General features: G+C 46.8%; 1 protein-coding gene across 3 annotated transcripts in view; it reads right to left on the bottom strand.

Moving 5' to 3' along the window:
• The window catches only part of KMT2D (lysine methyltransferase 2D), a 2,224,302-nt gene that overhangs the window by 518,604 nt on the left and 1,687,087 nt on the right, over positions 1–18,611 (bottom strand). For all 3 annotated transcript variants that reach the window (XM_069653836.1, XM_069653837.1, XM_069653838.1), the window contains one exon: positions 9,828–9,992. In XM_069653836.1, coding sequence (XP_069509937.1) covers positions 9,828–9,992 — 165 coding nt within the window. The remainder of the gene's footprint in view (positions 1–9,827; positions 9,993–18,611) is intronic.

The following is an 18,611-nucleotide window of genomic DNA, read 5'->3' as shown; positions in this document are numbered from 1 at the left end:
CTTCAAAAGTATACACTCTCTTGGGTTCAGAATCAGTAATTACCCATTTGGGATGGCATACAGCAGAGACTATACACCCACAGGTGACTTAAATTGCTAGGGTGATGTTGACATTAATGTATTACTGTTGGCATTCAGAATTAGTTAAGAGCAAGTCAAAAGGTAAAGGTTATTAGAGCAAACAAGATACCACAAATATTTCTTAAGCAGGCAAATACTTTCAGATCCCCAAATAAGAGTCATTCAGTTAAAACAGGCTAAGAAAGTCAATAGGCAGAAGTCTATATGAGCTGAAGCATTTCTTTGCAGGCAAGTAGAAAAGTCTTTGCACAATGTTTTAGAAGTCTTTGAAGAAAAAGATGAATCAATGTAGGGCCACAAGCTGTTAGAGTAGTAGAAGATGCAAGCAACTCTATAGCAAGAGCTAAGTTCTCTTAGACTTTGTACAGTAACTTTAAAATGAAGGAAAGATGCAGCAGATGGCTCCTGTTCCTGTGCAGCTCTGCAGATCTCACTGTTCCTGGGCCTCAGTCGTGGGGACAAGAGGGAGGACGTCTGGTAACTCCTGCAATTCACTGGAACGGTCAAAACTTGCACCGGCAAACTTCACTTTCAGTGGCTGTTTGGTGTTTCAGCCCCTCGCGTCTACCGCAAATAGCAACACCGCGGTTCCTGGCTGTAGAGATGGACTCTGCTTGCTTCTGGAGTCCTGCACTCTGTTGAGGGGACTCAGGCTCGGTCGGTCCTGCGTCCTGGGAGTACGGAGTATCTTCCTGGAGCTTTTGGCCAATTTGAAAGCAATGCACACAAACTGGTGTGCCTCTCGGTGGCTCTACGGTTTCCAGCAGCAACTCTGTGGAAATTCAACCAGCTCCGAGAAGGATACCCAGGTGGCTTACTTTGGAGTTGATTGGTCCCACCAACTCAAGGGGAGAAGTCGTCCTTATAGGGGCTTCTCTGTCGATGTGAACTTGATGTTTCAGCAAAGCAGCAGGGCTTTACCGGGCAAACCAACGGTCCAGGAGATGCAGCAGGCGTCCCTCTTCAAGTTCTTCTTCGGTTCCTTCGTCCAATGGTCGACTCTGCCTTCCAAGCCAAAAGACTTGCCATTTATTCAGTGCTGTCACTCACCCAGTAGGGTGGCTGTCCTTGCCGGACAGTCAGCCGGCCAATCATCACAGAGTGCATTTGGGTCTCCTAGAAGACCAAGCACAGGGAGTTTCGGACACCTCCCTCACTTCCTGCCTACCCCAGACACCCTGGAGCCAAAGGCGGGCTTCACTCGTGAATCCCGCCAAAGACAAAACGAACAATGGGACCAAACCTGGTTTGGCGCGCAGAGTAAATCTCAAGGACGACCCTTCTACAAAGAAATGGCGGAAAATTAAGACCGGGCCATTTTGACAAAAATGGCATCCTTGGGTGCTTTACTGCAGTTGCGAACGCAGCCCGCTTTAAATGCACACCACGGTAGTAAACATGAAAACACTGCCAGCAGCCATTCAGTGAGGCACGGGTAACAAAAATGTTACATGAGAAGCTAGACAAAAGGGGATATTAGGTAACCACTCTAGCACCCTATTGTAAGATAGTGTGTGCTGGGTCTAGAAAGTTACAAATGTAAGTAAAGTCAATTTCACTTTACTGCTCTGGGAAACAGTAGTTTATCACAGAGAAGGTATTTAATCCTTGGGGAAATCTAAGAGACTTCCTTGCGTCACTGCACTAAGGGTGCTTTGTGCCACAATGTAAACAATGTGCCTACTCCACAACCAAAAGAAACAGAGTTCAGAAATCACATTAAAATACAAGAGTGGGGAAAAAGGGTCTCACTCTCCAGGTTAAAAGATCAAGTCCTCAAAATCCAGCAAAGTTGCTGGGTGTCTCCAAGGTAGAGCGAATTGGGACATTTCTGAGAATTCACCCTATCAAGACCTCAGACACTTGGGCTCAGACGCTGGCAACAAGTAATTCTCATCAAGCTGGTCTTTCTTCGCTGGGGCTGAGGAGGGGTTCCTCAGCAGCGCCAGCTCCTCATCTCAGATGTCGTCCAGGAGCGGCAGCGACAGGATAGTCTTCCTCTTAGCCTCCTGGCGTTGGTACAGGAAGCCCTGCTCCTCCGGGGTGAGCTGGAAAAGCTCCGACGCCCAGACAATCATGGAATTAAAGGATCCCACTTCGTCCGGTGAAGAAGCTCTCAGAGTGATGCAGATCTCCCAGTCCTGCGCCATCACTCAAATCAGTCGTCACCTTGTCAGTCCCCAACCCCCCTAGGGAAAAGTGTGGGGGGGGGGGATGGGAGCGCGGAAGAGCAGCAACAGTTGTAATGGAGGTGTAGGATGTCTCCTCTTCGCTGGTGGTTGCCCCAGTGTCAACAGGGTCACCGCTGGTGCCGCTGTTGGCAACCTCTGAATCTCTGACACCAGCGTGTGGAGGGTTGAGAGGATATCCTGCAATGTGTCTCTAGAAGGCACATGGGGGACAGGGTTGCTGGGCCCAGCGCCCATGTCATCATCCCCTTTGATGACGTTGTCGCCTCCCCGACGTTCCGATCGTCACCACCATGGATGTGTGGATGGAAAGTATCTCTTCCTCATCGGATGAAGAAATGTCCATGCCCTGGAGTTCTTCTCTGCCCCCTCTTCAGGTCCTGAAGGGTCGGTCTTGGCTAAGCTCCGGCATCCTCTTCTCCGGAGTCTTTGCTATTGACTTTAAAGAAGACTCTCAGCTGTTAGGGAGAGACTCTGGCTGCCGCCGGGGCACCCTGCACGAAAAGGAGGCCACCACCATCTCGATAGAGGACGACGATTTGGCCTGGATCACCTGGGCCTTCACGGGTTGGTCGGCCATCTTGTCCTGCTTGGCCTTCTCCTTCACAGGCAGTTCGCAAACCTTGCCCTGCCTGCCCTTCTCCGGTGTCTCCCGCAGCTTCCCCGGGGTAGCTAACTTCTTCTTGGACGAAGAGCTGGAGCGGTGGCTGACGATTGGGGCCGATGGAGACAAACGCGTCCGGACAGTCGCAGGAACCGCTTGCGCGGCGACCCAGACTGAAGAGTACTTGAAGTGCTTGGCCTTGTGTTGGGCCCCCACGGAAGGAGCGCACTCAAAGGACTTAGAAGCCTGTTCAGGTTGGCTGGACCCGGAAGAGGCGTGCCCTGTGAATCACCCAGGGTAGAGGCCCTGGTCTTGAGCCACGCCGCCAACCGGATGAGTCAATCCTTCATCGTGCGCTTTGTGAAGCCACGGGAGATCTCCCAATCTTCCTCTTTATGCGTCGGGTGTAGACAATACAGGCACTGGGAATGCTGGTCATCCGTAAAAACATTCCACAAACCGCAGCTGGTGCACAGCTTGAAGAGGGAAGTTCTGTCCTCCTCCGACATGGTATAGGGCTGAAGACTTCTGGAAGCTTCCACCAAGAAACACTCGATATCTGCTCTTGAGGGGTGATGAAAGATGCAGAAAAATGGGTCCCAGTAAATCGGAAGCATGAGCGATGGAGCACATGGGCTCAATTGAATCGAAAACATTTCTCCTACCAAAACACGTGGAAAAAAAATGCAGAAAGCTTGAAGAGCGAAACGTGACTCCCCCAACACTTGAAGGTGCAGTAAAAATCTGAAAATGGCTGCCAGAGGAGGGGCTTAGGTAGAGGGCAGTCATTGGCTGGGGGCAGTATGACCCAGAGCTCAGCGATTAGTTGCACTCCTACAGCTCACATTGACCCCTCTTGAGATAAGCCTGGCTGCTCAGTCACTCTACCAACTTGTGTAGTACAGGCCTGTTACGGAGAATTCTCAGAAATATGCCAATTCCTCTCTATCTTAGAGACCCCCAGCACTCTTTCCTACTCCCTCATGTATTTTTCTGTGATTTAAACTCTGTTTCCTTTGGTTATGGAGTCTGACAAACTCCATAGGCATCATATTTTTACCTTGTGACACATAGCACCTTCAGTGCAGTGCCACAGGGAAGTCTTTCAGATTCCCCAAAGGTTTAAATACCGTCTCTTGGATAAACTACTGTTTCCAAGAGCAGTGAAGTGAAATTGACTTTACTTGGATTTGTAACTTTCTAGAGCCAGCATACACTGTTACAATAGGGTGCTGGAGGGGTTACCTAGCATCCCCTTTGTCTAGCTTCTCATGTACCATTTTAATGTTACCCTTTCCTCACTGAATGGCTAGTGGCAGTGGTTTTGTTTTAAGTACTGTGGTGTGCATGTAACGCGGGCTGCATTCGCAGCTGCAGTAAAACACCCAAGGGTGCCATTATTGTCAAAATGGTCCGGTCTTTTTTTCGCAATTCCTTTGTGGAAAGGTCCTTCTTGAGATTTACTGTGTGCGCCAAACCAGGTTTGGTCCCATTGTTCGCTTTGCCGTTGGTGGGATTCACGAGTGAAGCCCGCCTCTGGCTCCAGGGTGTCCGAGTGGGCAGGAAGTGAGGGAGGTGCCCGAAACTCCCTGTACTTACTCTCCTAAGAGACCCAATTGCACTCTGTAGTGATTGGCTGGCTGACTGTCCGGCAAGGACAGCCACCCTGCTGGGTGACTGACAGCTAGGCTGGAATTAATAGGAGAGAACTGAATAAAAGGCAAGGCTTTTGGTTTGGAAGGCAGTCGACCACTGGACGAAGGAACCGAAGAACAACTTGAAGGATGCCTTATGCAACTCCTGGACCATTGGTTTGCCCGGGGAAGCCCTGCTGCTGTGCTGAAACTCCAAATTCGGAAAGAGAAGCCCCTGCAAGTACGACTTCTTCCCTTGAGTTGTTGGGACCAATCTACTTCAAAGCCAGCCACATGGACATTCTCTCAGAGCTGGTTGCATTTCCACAGAGTTGCTGCTGGAAACCGAATAGCCATGGAGAGGAACACCAGATTACTTTTAAGTTGGCCGAGAGCTCCAGGAAGATCCTCCGGACTCCCAGGAAGCAGCACTGACCGAGCCTGAGCCCCCTCAACTGAGTGCAGGACCGCAGAAGCAAGGAAAGTCCATCTCGACAGCCAGGAACCGCAGTGTTGCTATTTGCAGTAGTTGCGAGGAGCTGAAATAACGAAGTGCCACTTGTTGGAAAGATTGCCAGTTGCGAGCGGTGACTGTCCCATTGCAGTGCAGGAGTCCCCAGACGTCCTCCCTCGTCCCCACGACCTAGGCCCAGGAACAGTGAGATCTGCAGAGCTGCTCAGGAACAGAAGTAATCTGCTGCACTTTTTCTTCAATACAAAGGTACTGTAAAAGTCTGAGAGAAATTGCCTCTCAATGTAGAGTTGCTTGCATCTTCTACCACTCACAAGTCTAAACAGCTTGTGGCCCTACGTTTCATTATTTTCTTCAAAAACTTCAAAAATATTGTGCAAAGACCTTTACTACTTACCTACCAGAGGTGCTTCATCCTATATAAGACTTTTGCCCATTGACTTTGGCCTAGCCTACTATACTGAATGACTCTTCTTAGGGGATCCAAAGGTATCTGCCTGCTTAAGAATATTTGTGGTCTCTTGTTTGTTCTAATAACCTTTTCCTTTTACCAATTTCTAACAGTATTCTCAATGCAAACAGTAAGATATTAATGTCCCCAGCACCCTGGCTATTGAAGTCACCTGAGGGTGTAGGTTGCGTCTGTGGGCCATCCCAAAAAGGGTCTTTACTGATTTAGAAACTAAGAGTGTATAGTATTGAAGTATATTTGTGTGTTGCTTTTTATGTTGATCCCTTCTGAAGAAGGCTTATTCTAACTGTTAAATTAATAATAGTTTATTCGAGAAACCTTGTGTTTAAGTGTTTATTTGAATACGTGTCACTGTGAATCTCTGTTTAACTCCCCTACAGCTCACATTGACCCCTCTTGAGATAAGCCTGGTTGCTCAAAATGCTACCAAACTGTGTAGTACAAGCTTATACCAAAGGTTGGGGTTCCCATTACCTGTAGTCAGAGTTGTTGTAGTGCACCCCAAGGGTACTGCATACAAGCTCTGCCTAACAGCCTGTTCCACTGAATGACACTTATTGGGGGATCCGAAAGCATTTGCCTGCTTAAGAATATTTGTGGTCTCTTGTATGTTCTAATAACCTTTTTCCTTTGACTACTGCTAAATAATTCTAAATATAACAGTGATATATTAATGTCCCCAGCACCCTAGCTATTGAAGTCACCCGAGGGTGTAGGTTGTGCCTGTGGGCCATCCCAAAAGGGTACTTCCTGATTTAGGGAGATTAAGAGTGTATTTTGGGAAGTATATTTGAGCGTTACTTTTATATTGCTCCCTTCTGAAGAAGGATTACTCTGACTGATAAATTAACAATTGTTTATGCAAGAAACCTTGTGTTTAAGTGTTTATTTGAATACGTGACAGCTCACACTGACCCCTCTTGAGATAAGCCTGGCTGCTCAATCACACCACCAACCTATGTAGTACAGATTTATGCCAAATATTGCATTCCTATTGCCAGCAGTTCAGGGTTGTTGTAGTGCACCCAAAGGGTACTGCATACAATCTTGCCTAACAATTTGTAAACTTAACTTATGAAGTCCAACTCTAATTTGTACAGGGCCTTGTGCCCAAATAAATGTTCAATGTTTTCCAATAGATGAATTGGAGAAAAAGTTAGGAGAGGGCTGAGAGCGTGCAGGTGGGTCCAAAAGTCAGAAGAGGAAGTATTTTAGTAAATCAGATGGTTCCCAGCTTTTTTTTTTAAATGTTCAAGGATGGAGACAGGGGGTTGTGGGAGGCAGTTAAGTATTGCTACAACTTTTCAACCATACTCCAGTGCTCGTTCAACACGACGGCCATCAGAGGGTTGCTTGAGGTAAGTTTTCCTGCCTTTGGTTCCAGTCACTGGAGCCCAGGTGCTGCGGGTGCAAGATGAGTTCTGGTTGGGTACAGGAGCCTGGTGCAACCTCTTGTCAACAAACAATACAAGAAACACAGACACAGGCCTATTCAAGGCACTCGACCAGATGCAGTAAAGCCGGTTTCAGGGATGGTCACCGTTACACGCGAGAGCAGACGTCAGTTGTTGCAGTCGAAGACTGCCTCCTTTCTTAGGACCAGTTGATGGCAGGGAGATGTAATTCCGCAGGAAGACCTTGCACAGGTTGAAGACCCTTAGAGTTCCGGGTTGAAACTCCAAGCCACAGTGCTTCTATCACAGTAGCACAATCTGAAGCCAGCCTGTCCACTGGGTGGCCCAGGGACACTTTCGAGGGATCAAACTGGCTTGGGTACCCAGAAGACACTGGGACCAGTTGTTCCCCACCGTTTCAGAGAGTTGAAGATCTGATGAGTCTTCAAAGATCAGTATCCGGACAGGGCTCCACCAGGACTGCAGCAAGATTCAGTCTCCAGGCCTCTTCAAGGATCGTCCACGGGTCTTCCATGGTCTTTAAAGCTATGACAAGATACTTGGCTCTTCTTCAGGTCTGCCGGAATGGCTGCAGGACACCTCTTAACCTATGCCAGGTGAGTGATCAGACTCAGCCCTCCAATGGCAAAATCAACCCCACACATGCACATCAGCAGAGATCCAATCAGGGATCATTGTCGGTTTCACGCTAGACTCAGGTGCCAGTATGTGGATTGGGACCAGACAGTCCCAATTCACTTCCTGAGACCCCATACACGTGGTATGCAGTAGCCCACGAAAAGCAAGCCTTTCACTGGCAAGTTCATGACCATTAAAGGAAATCCCTGACCTGGCAAGGCAGGAAGGCGGCTAGGGGACAAGAGAGCCAAGTAATAATTGAAAAACCTCATGGCACGGCCATGTTTGGACACCATCTACTGTTAGTACCCAAACGCGGTAAGGCTATCGAAAAATACAGTAAAGGGTATGAAAAAATAACTGCTACCACCAGTTGGTCCTTAAGCACATCTTAGTTAACCAGAATATCCCTTTGAGTGTAGTCTAAGGTCATAAAAAGAACCCGATTGCATTGGAAGATTCATTGTGCAATGTTAAAAAGTTATGCAAAAAGGCAACAAAGTCAAACGACTAAGGGAAATTGTTTCCCAGTACAGACAGCCTGAAGGACTAGTCAGTTTCCCCCATAATATGTGAGCAAAACCCCCATTTCCTACCATTGATAGAGAAATGCAGAATGCACCAATGCACCCCTCATGACACTTCATATGAAAAGGAAGGTGGGTTGCAACGACACCCACCGCACACCGATGATTGCAGGCGTCCTTCAGTTGCGTGTATAGAAATCCTTCCAGGACAGAATCCCTTGAAGTTGGGAGGCTGAAATTTGGCAGGAAGGCGATACCACAAGCTGGCGACCACCAAAAGTTCCATCTGCAAAAGCAGAACAGCGATGGTTGTATCAACGAAGCCCACTAGAGAACTGGACAGTCCACCAGGTGGTCCAAGGACACTTGCGAAGGATCAGGATGGCTGGATCATCGAGAACACGTAGAGACTGGTTGGTCCCACCAGTCCAAGGGATGGAGCACAACAGAGGCCCTTCACAGATCAGTTAGTCCAACAGGGCTTCACAGGGCCAGATGCAGGAAGGGATGGAAGGGAAAAGATACTGGGCATCTTTAGGAGTCTTATTAAGATAGTCAGTCAGTTATCTTCTACGAGATATGTTTGGCTCCAACAATGATCTGAAAAAATGGCTGCAGAAGTCATCCTCTTATCCAAAATCCATAATGAACAGCACCATTCAAACAGCCAATAGTTGTCCAACCATGGACAACCATTGGTTTCACTCATTCCCCACAACTAGACTCACTGACACCACAGACATGGAGTGAGACCAGAGTCCCACCCACTTGCTGGGCCACACACATACAAAGGCATAACTAGTCCACGAATGCCCAGATTTTCCAGGCCAGTGCATGACCTTGTATGTGATTTCCGGACCTGGCAAGGCTGGAAGAAAGCCAAACAATAATATGGCCATAGAACAAGCGGAAATCTTGTAGCGTGGCCATTTTAGGGCACTAGCCACGTTAAGTAGCCATATGCAGTAAATGCAAATATGTACACCTGAAATAACACAAAAATGGTACAAATATAATTGCTGCCACCAGCTGGTCTTTAGTTATGCACATATAAAAGTAAGCACAATTCTTAAGTGTAAAAGGCTAGGGTGACACAAAAGTATTCCCTTTGCACTGCATTGTAAGATGTAGTGTGCAATTTAAAAAGGTTTTTTAAAAAGTTTAAAAAAAGTAAAAGATGAAAGAGAAACAGTTTCCCGGTACTGATAGTCTGAAAGACTGATCAATTTCCTGTAAAGAAATTAGCAAAAGGCAGGGAAAGTGAATCTGAAGGCCTCAGATTAGAACTCGCCAAGGTAAAAGTCAAAGAATACAGAAAAAATATTGGGGCCCCTCTACAGAGGTGTAGTACGGACCATTAGCCTTTCAATCACTCAGCAGCAAGACCCAAAACGGTGGAGGACAAACTACAAGCAGAAAACGTGCAGATCGATCTCTCACTCACACACACACATCTAAACTATGTGACTTTGGGAATAGTAGTGATGGACAAAAAAGGAAAATGATTTGCATGCAGTAGAGCACCTGTACAGCACATGCCGGTTTAGCTAGGAGCAAGCACATGGCCGGAGTCACCTTGCGGGAATGCTTGTGTGTGACAAAACATCTTTCTATCCAAATAATGCTAAAGACCTGGCCATTAGCAATATAAAATAAGAAAACTCTTGTGAAGGGGTGACGATTATAAGTGCACTATACTGCTGGGTACATCTAGGCATTGCAGATTCATAGACAGTTGATGAAGACAAACAAAAAGCAAATCATGACAAAGAATTTTCATCCTCAGCTCAACTTTAAACAATATGAAAAAGCTACCTTAGAGAGCAGATGGGTGTAATAATCTGGCATGCTGTCTAGTACTGCACTTCCAAAGGTACCCTTCAAATGATGCTTGCCATTGGCTGGACTGCTGCCAAAGGGGGCAAAAAGGCTGAAGTTTACAGTGATGGCTGGCTCCATCAAAGGCAGCAAGGATAGTTCCTGTAAAACAAAGAAGACAAGTTGTTAGTTCAGTACCCTGTTTTTTTCTCTTTCTAAGCAAGCTAGAGCCCTGGACTGTTGCCATTTGTTTTGCTGTCCAACTCATTTTTTTTTAAAAACTGTAAGACTAAGTCTTACTAGAGACAGCAACTGAAAGTTTAACATGCTTTGGTAGCCCGTAAGGCTACAAGCACCTGGAAGTTCAACAAGTTTTACTTGGTTGAGTTCCTGGAAAGAAGTTACAGGTGGCGGTTTTATAAGATTTGGTTGCACTGTGGTTTAGTCTTTGTTTACACCACACTGGTAACCACTTGTTCCCTGCAATGAGAAAAATGTCTACTAAGTCATCATTAATCCCTGTGAAGTGGCCATTGTCTTTGTAGTCCTTTGTTGCTTTCTCACAGTGGGAATAGCCATTGTTGGCTAAGATTTTCGTTTTGCTGCTTTCCTCCCATAGGCTTCTTTGGGAAACACTTTTTTTTTTTGCTTTGTTTGCCTCCTGACATTTTGTAGTTAATTCAAGCCCTCCGCTTTACTTCAATTTTGCTCATTCTTTTTGATTAGTCCCTAAGACTATTAGTACTAAGACACTAGTCTCGCTTAGCGAATTTCTTGTACTGTTCCAACTGCACACATCAGCTTAAAGTGAAGTGCAGTTAGGATGCTGTGTATCCTTATAACATTTTGGGGACAGGGCCTGTTCCCAGGCCCAGTCAGGGGAGGGAGTGAGTCAAACCCCTAATGCCCTCTCTGGTGTCAGTGCAAGTGCAGGCAGGCAGGCTCCCTGCCAGCCCTGCATTATCTGCTCTGATGGTACACTGATGCCCCAACAAGACGAGGAAAGAAGGTAGCACAAGCCTACCTGACAGACACAGGCCATGGTGTTGCACTGCGAGACGAACCAGCAGCAGAGGCGGCAGACCAATGAGGGAGAGTTTGCAGAGTCTGAAGGCCAGAGGATGCCTCAGGAGGACCGCAAGTCGACATAGAAGCAGGAAGAGGTGCACAGCTCCAGCAGTGGACTGCTGCTGGTCCCCACTCACCTGGAACCATCACTACAACACCATGGATTCTCTGTATTAAACTGAGAACCCACTAGTCCACTAGGGATTTCTAAAAGAATAGGCCAGCAAGAAGGATGTAATCTAAAGGGAACAGTGGTTCCCTATAAACCGCTGCAGGACCCATGTCAAACGCAACAGGGCCTACAAGCCCTTTTGAAGCCTATCCAAGCCCCTCACCCATCACACTGCCTTAGGTTAGTGGTTGTTTATGGGTAATTGACCAAACCTGCAAGGGGGATGGTTATTTAAAGAAAGCCTGGAGATGGTTTAGTGGTGGGAGGTGGACAGGAGGTGGAAGGAGGACATCGGAGGTACCAGAGGACGAGTGCATGGAAGGAAGCCTGGAGGCTGTTGGAGTGGCATTTGTGGAGTGGCTGTGAAATCGTGATGAGTAGAGAAGATTAAGCGAAGTACTGGTACAGCAGGAGTAAATATGGGTAGTAGTGGTAGTGATTAGAGGACTGGGAGTGAAAGGTGGTAGTAGTAGTGATGGTAGTAGCGTGTGGTAGTGAGGAGAGGTAGTAGAAGTAGTGGAGAGGTAGAGGTAGTAGAGAAAAGGACAGGTGGTAATAGCAAGTAGTAGTGGAGTGGTAATAGAACAGGAGTAATGAGAAGTGCAGAGATGTGGTGTAGTAGAGGAGAGAAGTAATGAGAGAGTTGTAGGGAGGACTACAGAAGGGAGGTATTGAGAGGAGGAAAAACAGTAACATCAAAGTTGGAGGTAGGAAGGCGGAGTATAACAGAGGGATAGTAGAGTGGTTGGGAGGAGAACATGGTGGGACATTAGTGTAGAAAGGACCAGGTGAGACCTTGCATACTGAGGGATTCAAATTGTGTCGAAGAAGGCACCCTCCCCAAATTCCCATAAACACTAATCCTTAGGGAGTTAGCTAGGAATGGCTCACAGAAAAAAACATCTTAAATCAGACAAACAAGTTACTTACCCTGGTAACTTTCTTTCGACTGGATGTTCCTCCCACGTTTTCCTCATCTTTGATGTATTCAATATCCAGTTTCAGAATGTTTTATTTCGGCAGAGGGTTCTATGCGTCTATGCAGTTGACTCAATGTCCCTCGACGGCCTTCGTCTCAAGGATGTGAAGGTATATAAAGCACTCACAGCACCCGTTGGCTTCATCCGTTTTTTCTTTCAGTAGAACTACCCGCATGAACACGGGTTTCACCGCACTAAGCTTTGAAGGAGCGAAACCTGTAATAGCATGCAAAATTCTACTGTGGGGTAAGGTGGGAGGGCGATGAGGAATACGTGGGAGGAACATCCAGTCGAAAGAACGTTACCAGGGGGTAAGTAACTTGTTCTTTGAATGGATTGTGTCCACTGACATATTCCTCACCTTTGATAGACTCCCAAAGCAGTGTTTGTTTTGGTGGAGGGAGTAAGAATTTTACAAATGGAGGACAGCTTTTCCAAAGCTTCCTTCCTGACGAAAGGAAGAATCAAGGCAGTAATGCTTCATCAACGCGTGTATTGAAGACCACGTAGCTGGCTCACAAATGATTTGAATAGGAACACCTCTTTGCAGAGCCGAAGAGGTAGCCATGCCCCTGGCGGAATGGGCCCCAAGCCTTCTGGCAGATCTTTGCCCACAAGCCTGTAGCATTCTGAAATTGCTAGAATTATCTATCTTGATAAGGTCTGCTTTGTTGCAGCCTGACCTGTATAATCTATAAACAGTTGATAATCCAGACGAAGTTTGGACAATCTAGAAATGTAGAAGGTTAGAGCTCTATGTGGATCTAACCTGTGCAACCTCTCTCCCTCCTTGCTAGGATGAGGTGGAGGATAGAAAGTGGGTAGCACAATCTTTTGCCCTACATGAAAATCTGAAAGGATTTTAGGCAAAAATTAAGGTTTAACCATCAGGACGACCATGTCCTTGTGGAATACCGTAAAGGGTGGTTTAGATGAGTGCCTGCAAATCACTCTCTATGGGGTGAAGTTAGTGCTACTAACAAAATGGTCTTGAACGTTAGTAACCTACATGGACATGTATGTAGAGGTTCAAATGGTGCACAGATTAGAAGTAGACATTTTAACACCAAATTAACGTCCCAAACAGGAACCTGAAAAGGAGACTGAGGGAACACATTGGCGAGTCCCTTCAGAAATGTTATCACCAGTGGAATCTTAAAATAAGATGTTTCTTCAGATGAGCGATTAAAGATGGATAGCGCCACAAATAGTCTAATTGTTCCAACCTGGAGCCCCAGATTGGCTAGGTACAGTAGAAAAGATCACACCTCTGGTGTCTTGCATAGTAAAGGGTCTAAATTCTTGTTCCTGCACCAGCTGTAGAATTTGTTCCCACGGCAGCAGTACAAGTATTTTGTTGCTGGCCTTCTGCCTGAAGGCAAAATCTCCATGACGTCACCCGGGAGGTCCCAATGCTTGTATCTCAGCCACTCAGAAACCATGTGCGGAGGGTGAGAGACTGGACCTCTGGAAGGAGAACCTGACCCTCCTCTCTTCGAGAGAAGGTCCTCTTATTTGTGGAAGACGTATTGGAAGGCAGATGGAAATGTCCAGAAGGTCTGGGTACCACATCCTCCTGGCCCAATCCGGGGCTATTAGAATCATGTGTTTCCCGAACTTTCTTAACCTCCTGATCACGTGAGGAAGGATGGGGACTGGAGGAAACGCGAATTCCCTTTAGTACAGTTCACACTTCCGGTTGACACTGATCACAAACAGATCCACTTAAGGGGTTCCCCAAAGGTTGAATATCTCTTGAAGGACTTCCTGAGCTAGTTCCCACTTGTGGGAGACTGTGCTCTGCCTGCTCAGAGCGTCCGCCGCTGTGTTCTCCTCCCGGGCTAGGTGAACTGCTGACAGGGAGATTCCTTCTTGAATTGCCCAGTACCAGAGCTGCATTGCCTCTCTGTACAGTGGTAGTAAAGCTACTACACCTCTTTTGTTGAGGTAGTACATGGCCACTGAGTTGTCTGCCATTATCAGGACACTGTTTCCCTGTACAGAGGGCAGAAAAGCCTTCAGCACAAGTCTGATTGCCCTCAGCTCCAAAAGATTGATGTGTAGTTAGGACTCTGATGGAGACGAACGACCAGTGATTGTCATATCAGTGGCGTGGGCTCCCCACCCCGTGAGGCGTCCATCACTACTGTTATCTCAGACCATGGTTGCCAAAAAGGTTCTCCCTTCATAATATTGTCCTTGCAGGCCCACCACAGAAGATCCTGTGCGACCCTGCTTGGAACCTGAAGTAGGTCTGGTATGTTGCCCGAAAACTGAGACCGTTGTGTCCAGAGAGCCCATTGAAGGGTTCTCATTCTCGAGCGAGCCTTTGGCACCAGAAAAATGCAGTATGCCATGAGGCTGAGCAACCTCAAAATGTCAAAGGCCAAGAGACGCTGGGCACTCTGAAACTTGGACACTATCTGCAGAATGTCTTGAGCCCTCACCTCGGGTGGCGAGCTCTTTCCCAAGGATTTTTCCAGTAGAGCCCCATTGAATTGGAGCTTTTGAGATGGTGTCATATGGGACTTCGTGTACTTGAGGGAGAAGCCCAGTCTGTGATGAGTGGCAGGTGAAGTTGAGTTGATTCAGGACTTGTTCGGGAGAACGCACCCTGATCAGCCAATCATCCAGGTAGGGGTAGACATGAATCCCCCCTCTCCTGAGACTCGCTACCACCACCGCCATCAGTTTGGTGAAAACCCTTGGGCGGAGGTCAGCCCGAATGGCAGAACTGAAACTGATGTGAACCGTCAACGGCGAACCTCAGGTACTTTCTGTCCAATCCTTGAGTTGGAGGGCCTGAAGGATCTGAGAAAGAGTGACCATCTTGTACTTGTCCTTCCTGAGGAACTTGTTCAAGTATATCAAGTCCAAGATGGGTCTCAGTCTTCCATCCTTCTTGGGTATTAGGAAAGATGGAGAATCCTTGGTTCCTCTCCGCTACAGGTACAGACTATGGAACCTTTTTCATGCAGGGTCAACATTTCCTGCACAAGAAGCGGATCTGCCTCTGGACTGGTGGGATCAACCAGTCTCAAAGTGTTTGAGGAACCAGCCGTAATGAGCCTTTGGAAGTTTCTCTGGACCACCCAGTAGTCTGACCAACTCTCCGAAGGGCTACCTCGCTAGAAACTTCACCATTCATCGTTTGCAGCCGGAACTTCAGAGGCTGCCAGATTGCGGCAGACTTCCAGCCTCCCAACTTCAAGGGATCCTGCTTTGCAAGTTGTTCTTCAACCACGACTGGAGGGACGTCTACCTTCTGTGTGTGGTGGCTGTGGCTGGAATGCGCCTTCCCCCGTCCTGTGAAGTGTCCAGAAGAGGTTTGCATCAGTGATTTCTGCAATTCTGCATCAACAAGGGTTGCACTATGCTCCTGGAAACAACCAGAAGAATCCTTGCATCCGCAGCTCCCGTCACCTCTCATTGGAACCAACGTCAGCAAAATCTACCATCAGCGACCCACCAGTCGAGCCATCCAATCCTCTGGGAAAATCTGAATAAGGGAGGTTAAGTTAACCAAAGCATTTGTCTTCCCCTCTCCTCCATAGCATTACATTAGAACACATCTCTTTGTAGCCTTCCATTCCACTGCCTTTTGGTCGTAGCACCTGGGTAGTGAAACTGAAAGAGAACAACACATTTACTTACCAATGACACAAGTACTTAACCTGCATCAGCTATGTTCTGGGGCAAAGCATTGAGACTTTTGGGCACACCACCCCCCTCTCTTCATAGGGATTGCACTTATGAAGCTATGGTGTATTCCTTGTGACTTGGGTCCATCTTCCTGCATCACCTACTGCTAGGGAAGTTTTCCTAAAGTCCCACTTGGAGGTACGACTTCAGTAAGCTATTACAGTGGTCTGTAGATCCCCTATCTTTTAGTATCAGTCTGTACTACTCAGAGACCTTGGCAGAGCAGTCAGGCTTATCTTAAGAGAGAGGAAGCTCTCTTAAGATGAGCTGTAGGTAAGTACACTGAACCCAGATAGTAATCCACATCAAGGAAGCACAAATGTATATTAAAATATAGATTATAATTACACAAGAGTTCCTGTTGAATACTTAAAACAAAAACCAACACACACAGGTATACTTTACAATACTTTCAAAAGGCCATTTCTTAGTTGCTGAACGCGCACTTTAGTTACAGGAGTTTGACAGGTCTACCGTACTATTGGTAATAACGCACACCCACAAAGTAATACAGTAATTGTATTTAGTCAGCATGAACATTTAGGATAGTGATTTTTGGGAAGGAAAACAGTTGGTTAGTGTTATCCTAGTAGTGCTTCAGGTTCTAGAGGTGGTTTCCCTGTGTTAGGGAGAATTCTCATAAATGTGCTAATTCCCTTCACCTTAGAGACCCCCAGCAACTTTGCTGGATTTTGAGGACTTGATTTTCTTACCTGGAGAGAGCGTGACCCTTTTTCCCACTCTCTCATGTATATTAATGTGTGTTTTACTCTTGTGTTCTTTGAATATTGAGTTCTAGACAACTCCCTAGGCATCATCTTTTCATGTGTGTCGCACACTACCCCCAGTGCAGTGACAGAAGGAGGCCTTTTAGGCTGTCCCAAGGTTTAGAAACCTTCTCTGGGATAAACTACTGTTGCCCAAAAAAGTAAAGTTAAATTGACTTTACTAGTCTTTTTAAATTCCTAAACCCAGCACACCCTATCTTACAATAGAGTGCTGGAGGGGTTATCTAGTATCCCCTATGTCTAGAAACTCATGTAGCAGTCCAATGATACATTTTCCTCTCGAAATGGCTGGTGGCAGTGGTTTTACAACGAACAACCATGATTTTTCCCCCACCACAAACACCGGTAGCATTAAATCGCGGGAGCCATGTTTTTCAAAATGGTGGCCGAGCCTCCTTTGTTTAAACGGGTCCCGGTCTTCTTTTTTCGTCATTTCTTTTTGGAAAGGTTCTTCTAGAGTTTGTCTCTGCATGCCAAACTAGGTTTGGTCCCTTTGTTCCTACGCCTTTCGCAGGCTTCAGGACTGAAGACCGCCTCTGGCGCCTGAGTGTCTGGGGTGGGCAGGAAGTGAGGGAGGTGCCCAAAACACCCTGTGCCTAGTCTCCTAAGAGACCCAAATGCACTCTGGCGTGATTGGCTGTATGGCAAGGACAGCCACCCTGCTGGGTGAGTGGCAGCTAGGCTGGATGGGGAAAAACTCTTTAAAAGGCGAGAGTCTTGGCTTGGAAGGCAGAGTCGACCACTGGAACGAAAGAAGTGAAGACTAGCTGGAAGAGGACAGCTGCTGCAACTCCTGGACTGTTGGATTGCCTGCTGAAGCCCTGCTGCAGGTCTGAATCGCCAAGTTCATCTCGACAGAGAAGCCCTTCAAGGACGACTTCTTCCTTTGAGTTGGTGGGACCAATCAGCTCGTAAGCCACCCGGATACCATTCTCGGAGCTGGTTGTATTGTCCTCAGAGTGCTGCAGGAAACCGAATAGCCAGGCAGAAGCATACCAGTTTGTGTGCTTGAAGACAGCTACCGGAATCAAAGATTTGCCAGCTTTTTCACCAGTCCCCGTGCAGTGCAGGAGTCCCCCCGCCATCACCCCTCTTGTCCCCACAACCGAGGCTGAAGAACAGCAAGATCTGCAGGAACTGCCAGGAACAGAAGTCCTCAGCTGCATCTTTTTCTTCAAAATAAGGTACTGTGAAAACCCGACCGAGAGAACTTACCTCTCACTGCTAAAGTGTGTGAAACTTTGGCAACTTGCAGGCCTAGTCAGCTTGTTACCCGACATATGAATCTTTTTTCTATGAACTACTTCTGAGAACCGTGGCAAAGACTTTTCCGTTTAACTACCAGAACCGCTTTTATTTATACAAGACTGTAGCCCACTGACTTTGGCCTACCTATTGCATTGGAGCAACTCCTCTGGTGAACTCAAATTATTTGCACTGTTTAAGAACAATTCTACTATTCGTTTAACTTATGCCTTTTTGCTCCTACTTCAAATGCTCTGAATGCCATTTTGCTTCTCCTTAAAAGTAGTTTAAATGCCCCAGAACCGGATAGTGTGAAGTATTGTAGTATATTTGTGTGTGATATCGATGGCCTCTTTTTAGTGAACGTTTTCTAACTGACTGTGTAATACATTAATAAGTGTTTTACCCAGAAACCTTGAGTATAAGAATCTATTTGAATACTTGTGATTGTAGACCTCTGTGTAACCTCATTACAATCTCACATTGCCTCTTGAGATAAGCCTGGCTGCTCAGCTCGCTACCAAAAACTTTGTGGTACAGACTTATACCAAAGGTTGGTTTTGCTTACACCTGTAGTCATAGTTGTGTGTAGTGGTCCCAGAGGGTACTGCATGCAAACTTTGCCTAACACCCTGAAAGGCAAGTCTTTGGAAGTCTAAAACACAACCTTAGCTAAAAGGCAGTTTGGAGAAGCTTAAAGTCTTGAAAAGCACCAGAAGTCAAATCTTCTTGTGGACACTTTCTAGTCTCTTCCTAGATACAATAAGGCTTAATCAATGTTGGAGAGCCTGTTAAAGGACTCGTTAAAGGGACACAAGCAGCAGCT

This window comes from Ambystoma mexicanum, chromosome 3q (genome assembly GCF_040938575.1).
Source record: "Ambystoma mexicanum isolate Mex_15411 chromosome 3q, UKY_AmexF1_1, whole genome shotgun sequence".
NCBI classification, from domain to species: Eukaryota; Metazoa; Chordata; class Amphibia; order Caudata; family Ambystomatidae; genus Ambystoma; species Ambystoma mexicanum.
Note: the sequence above shows the minus strand (reverse complement) of the source record. Positions and strands in the feature narration are given on the sequence as shown.